This window comes from Oncorhynchus mykiss, chromosome 7 (assembly GCF_057628025.1).
Source record: "Oncorhynchus mykiss isolate SJ-2025 chromosome 7, ASM5762802v1, whole genome shotgun sequence".
Classification (NCBI taxonomy): Eukaryota; Metazoa; Chordata; class Actinopteri; order Salmoniformes; family Salmonidae; genus Oncorhynchus; species Oncorhynchus mykiss.
Genome location: NC_143028.1, coordinates 1,942,501 through 1,946,091, shown reverse-complemented (window position 1 = coordinate 1,946,091; position 3,591 = coordinate 1,942,501). Strand labels below are relative to the sequence as shown.

Here is a 3,591-nt window from a genome sequence, read left to right as displayed (position 1 = left end):
TGTGTTGTGGCTAAGAGTTGGGCCTATGTTGTGGCTAAGAGTTGGGGCTAAGAGTTGGGTCTATGTTGGGACTATAAAGTGTGGCTATGAGTTGGGGCTATGAGTTGGGCCTATAAAGTGTGGCTATGAGTTGGGGCTATGAGTTGATGCTATGAGTTGGGCCTATAAAGGGTGGCTATGGGTTGGGGCTAAGAGTTGGGTCTATGTTGTGGCTAAGAGTTGGGTCTATGTTGTGGCTAAGAGTTGGGGCTAAGAGTTTGGTCTATGTTGTGGCTAAGAGTTGGGTCTATGTTGTGGCTAAGAGTTGGGTCTATGTTGTGGCTAAGAGTTGGGTCTATGTTGCGGCTAAGAGTTGGGGCTATGAAGTGGGGCTATGAGGTGGGGCTATGAGTTGGGGCTATGAGATGGGACTATGAGGTGGGGCTATGAGTTGGGACTATGAGTTGGGGCTATGAGGTGGGACTATAAAGTGGGACTATGAGTTGGGGCTATGTTGGGGCAATGAGTTGGGGCTATGAGGTGGGACTATGAGGTGGGACTATGAGGTGGGGCTATGAGGTGGGACTATGAGTTGTGGCTATGAATTCGGGCAAGGAGTTGGGGCTATGAGTTGGGACTATGAGTTGGGGCTATGAGGTGGGGCTATGAATTCGGGCTATGAGTTGGGGCTATGAGTTGGGACTATGAGGTAGGGCTATGAGGTGGAGCTATGAGTTGGGACTATGAGTTGGGGCTATGAGTTGGGGCTATGAGTTGGGACTATGAGTTGTGGTTATGAATTTAATTTGGGCCATGAGATTGGGCTATGAGGTGGGGCTATGAGGTGGAGCTATGAGTTGGGACTATGAGGTGGAGCTATGAGGTGGAGCTATGAGGTGGGGCTATGAGTTGGGGCCATGAGATGGGACTATGAGTTGTGGTTATGAATTGAATTCGGGCCATGAGCTGGGATTAGGAGTTGGGGCTATGAGTTGGGACTATGAGTTGTGGCCTTGAATTGAATTCGGGCCATGAGATGGGGCTATGAGGTGAGGTAGGGAAAGTATTACTTTATTCTACCACTAGGGGCACCATATGGCATTTCAGATGGGGAGACCTCACTACTGTCAGAGACTGACTCCTGCCAGGCAGGATCTCAGTCCTACTCCTCTGAAAACACATGCACACACACACACACCAGCCTCAACACTCAACAGAGGGACACAGAGGGAGCATGTGTGAGCGCATACGCAAGAGGCTGGAGAAATCGGACTGTGTGTTCAGAACGCAAACCACTGTAATTACCAGTTACAGTTAAATTTACAGTAAACCAGAGAAGAAAATTGTATTTTAACAAAAGACAATTGTATTTTAACAAGCTGTTTCTTTATAAAACAAGAAATGGTTGAGCTCATCGGGTATCCAGACTATTCTGAAACATCGTAAACATCTTCTTTAGGTGGTATTGGAGTTCATGTGGGTTCACTTTTCATTTTGACTTTGATGGACTAATGATTAAAGTTGTATGTAACACGTGGTCTTATTTGTTGTAATGTGTAACCCCTCTTTTAGTTATGTCATTTTGCCATTAAGATGCAACAGAAAACATCAAGGGAAGAGTCTGTGGGGTTTGCTGCGTCTTTGCCCCAGATCAGGCTGCAGCAGGTTTGCAGGCCAGCCAGTAGAAATACTTCACCACCACTGTGATCTCTGTGTCTGGATTCGACTCCCCCATCTCAGACAGCAACCTCGGGCCAGAAGAGGAGGAGTGGAACAGAGTGAGTGACAGTCAAAGAAGATGGTCATCAGCTCACTAAGATTTTCTTAGAGATGAGAAATTCAACTCATTTCAAACCAACCTGCACTGCACTATTTATGGAATTGTGTTCAAATGTTTATATATATAAAGCTATAAGCAGATAAGTCTCCCCTCGTAGATAGCTGCTTCCAGCGTTCATAAATGTAATAGAAGTGTGCAGATAGTAGTTTGCAAAAATAAACATGGTGTAAACATTGGTAAAGGCACATTAAATTTAATTCCAGCCATTTTTAGCACCTGTATGCTGAAGCTCACCTGTTCCTGAAGTCCTGGGAGAACCTGTGGGCTTCCACTGGATCCTGCTTCAGAAACACCCGAAAGCTAGAGAAGGTCTCCACCATGCTGATGTAGCTACTCAGAGGCATTGGTCTCCTCATCCGCAGACACTCATGCCTGGAAAGAGCAACACAAAAACACTGAACAAAATCAGAATACTATTTTATGCTAAGCTAGGCCAGGCATTCTATCCTAGGCTAAGCTATGCTATTCTATGATACTCTAGACTAGGCTATGCTACGCTACGCTAGGCTAGGCGATGGTATGCTAGTATACTAATATTCAGGGCAATCGTAAAGTATTCCGACCCCTTGACCCCTACACATTTTATTCAATTACAACCTTACTCTAAAATAGTTTTTATTTTATTTTTTATAGTCAGACCCTTCAGTCGGGCGGGACTTTGTTGAAGCACCTTTGGAAGCGATTGAGTCTTCTTGGGTATGACGCTACAAGCTTGTCACACCTGTATATGGGGAGTTTCTCCCATTCTTCTCTGCAGATCCTCTCAAGCTCTGTCAGGTTGGATGGTGAGCGTTGCTGCACAGCTATTTTCAGGTCTCTCCAGAACTGTATGATCGGGTTCAGGTCCGGGCTATGGCTGGGCCGCTCAAGGATATTCAGAGACTTGTCCTGAAGCCACTCCAGCGTTGTCTTGACTGTTTGCTTAGGGTCTTTGTCCTGTTGGAAGGTGAACCTTCGCCCAAGTCTGAGCAGGGTTTTTCTGTTCATCTTTCCCTCGATCCTGACTAGTCTACCAGGCCATGCCACTAAAAAACATCCAAATAGCATGATACTGCCACCACCATGCTTCACCGCAGGGATGGTGCCAGGTTTCCTCCAGACGCGACGCTTGGCATTCAGGCCAAAGAGTTCAATCTTGGTTTCATCAGACCAGAGAGTCTTGTTTCTCACTATTTGAGAGTCTTTAGGTACCTTTTGGCAAATGCCAAGTGGGCTGTCATATTATATATATTTTTAATTTAACCTTTATTTAACTAGGCAAGTCAGTTAAGAGCAAATTCTTATTTACAATAACAGCCTACCCCGGCCAAACCTGGACAACGCTGGGCCAATTCTGCGCCGCCCTATGGGACTCCCAATCACAGCCGGATGTGATACAGCCTGGATTCAAACCAGGGACTGTAGTGATTCCTCTAGCACTGAGATGCAGTGCCTTAGACTGCTGCGCCACTCAAGAGCCCCATGTGCCTTTTAATGAGGAGTGACTTCCATCTGGCCACTCTAACATAAATGCTTGATTGGTATAGTTCTGCAGAGATGGTTGCCCTTCTGGAAGGTTCTCCCATCTCCACAGAGGAACTCTAGAGCTCTGTCAGAGTGACCATCGGGTTCTTGGTCATCTCCCTGACCAAGACCCTTCTCCCCCGATTGCTCAGTTTGGCCGGGCGGTCAGCTCTATGAAGGTTCCAAACTTATTCCATTTAAGAATGATGGAGGCCACTGTGTTCTTGGGGACCTTCAATGCTGCAGACATTTTTTGGTACCCTTCACCA

At 46.4% G+C, this 3,591-nt stretch overlaps 1 protein-coding gene across 1 annotated transcript in view; it reads right to left on the bottom strand.

Annotated features, from left to right (window-relative positions):
* Positions 1-1,327: 1,327 nt before the first annotated feature.
* LOC149982204 (putative methyltransferase DDB_G0268948) overlaps positions 1,328-3,591 on the bottom strand; it is a 5,652-nt gene continuing 3,388 nt past the window's right edge. The window contains exons 5-6 of the mRNA XM_090239672.1: positions 2,054-2,191; positions 1,328-1,727 (exon numbers count right to left, since the gene is read on the bottom strand). Coding sequence (XP_090095798.1) covers positions 1,631-1,727; positions 2,054-2,191 — 235 coding nt within the window. The 3' untranslated portion in view covers positions 1,328-1,630. The remainder of the gene's footprint in view (positions 1,728-2,053; positions 2,192-3,591) is intronic.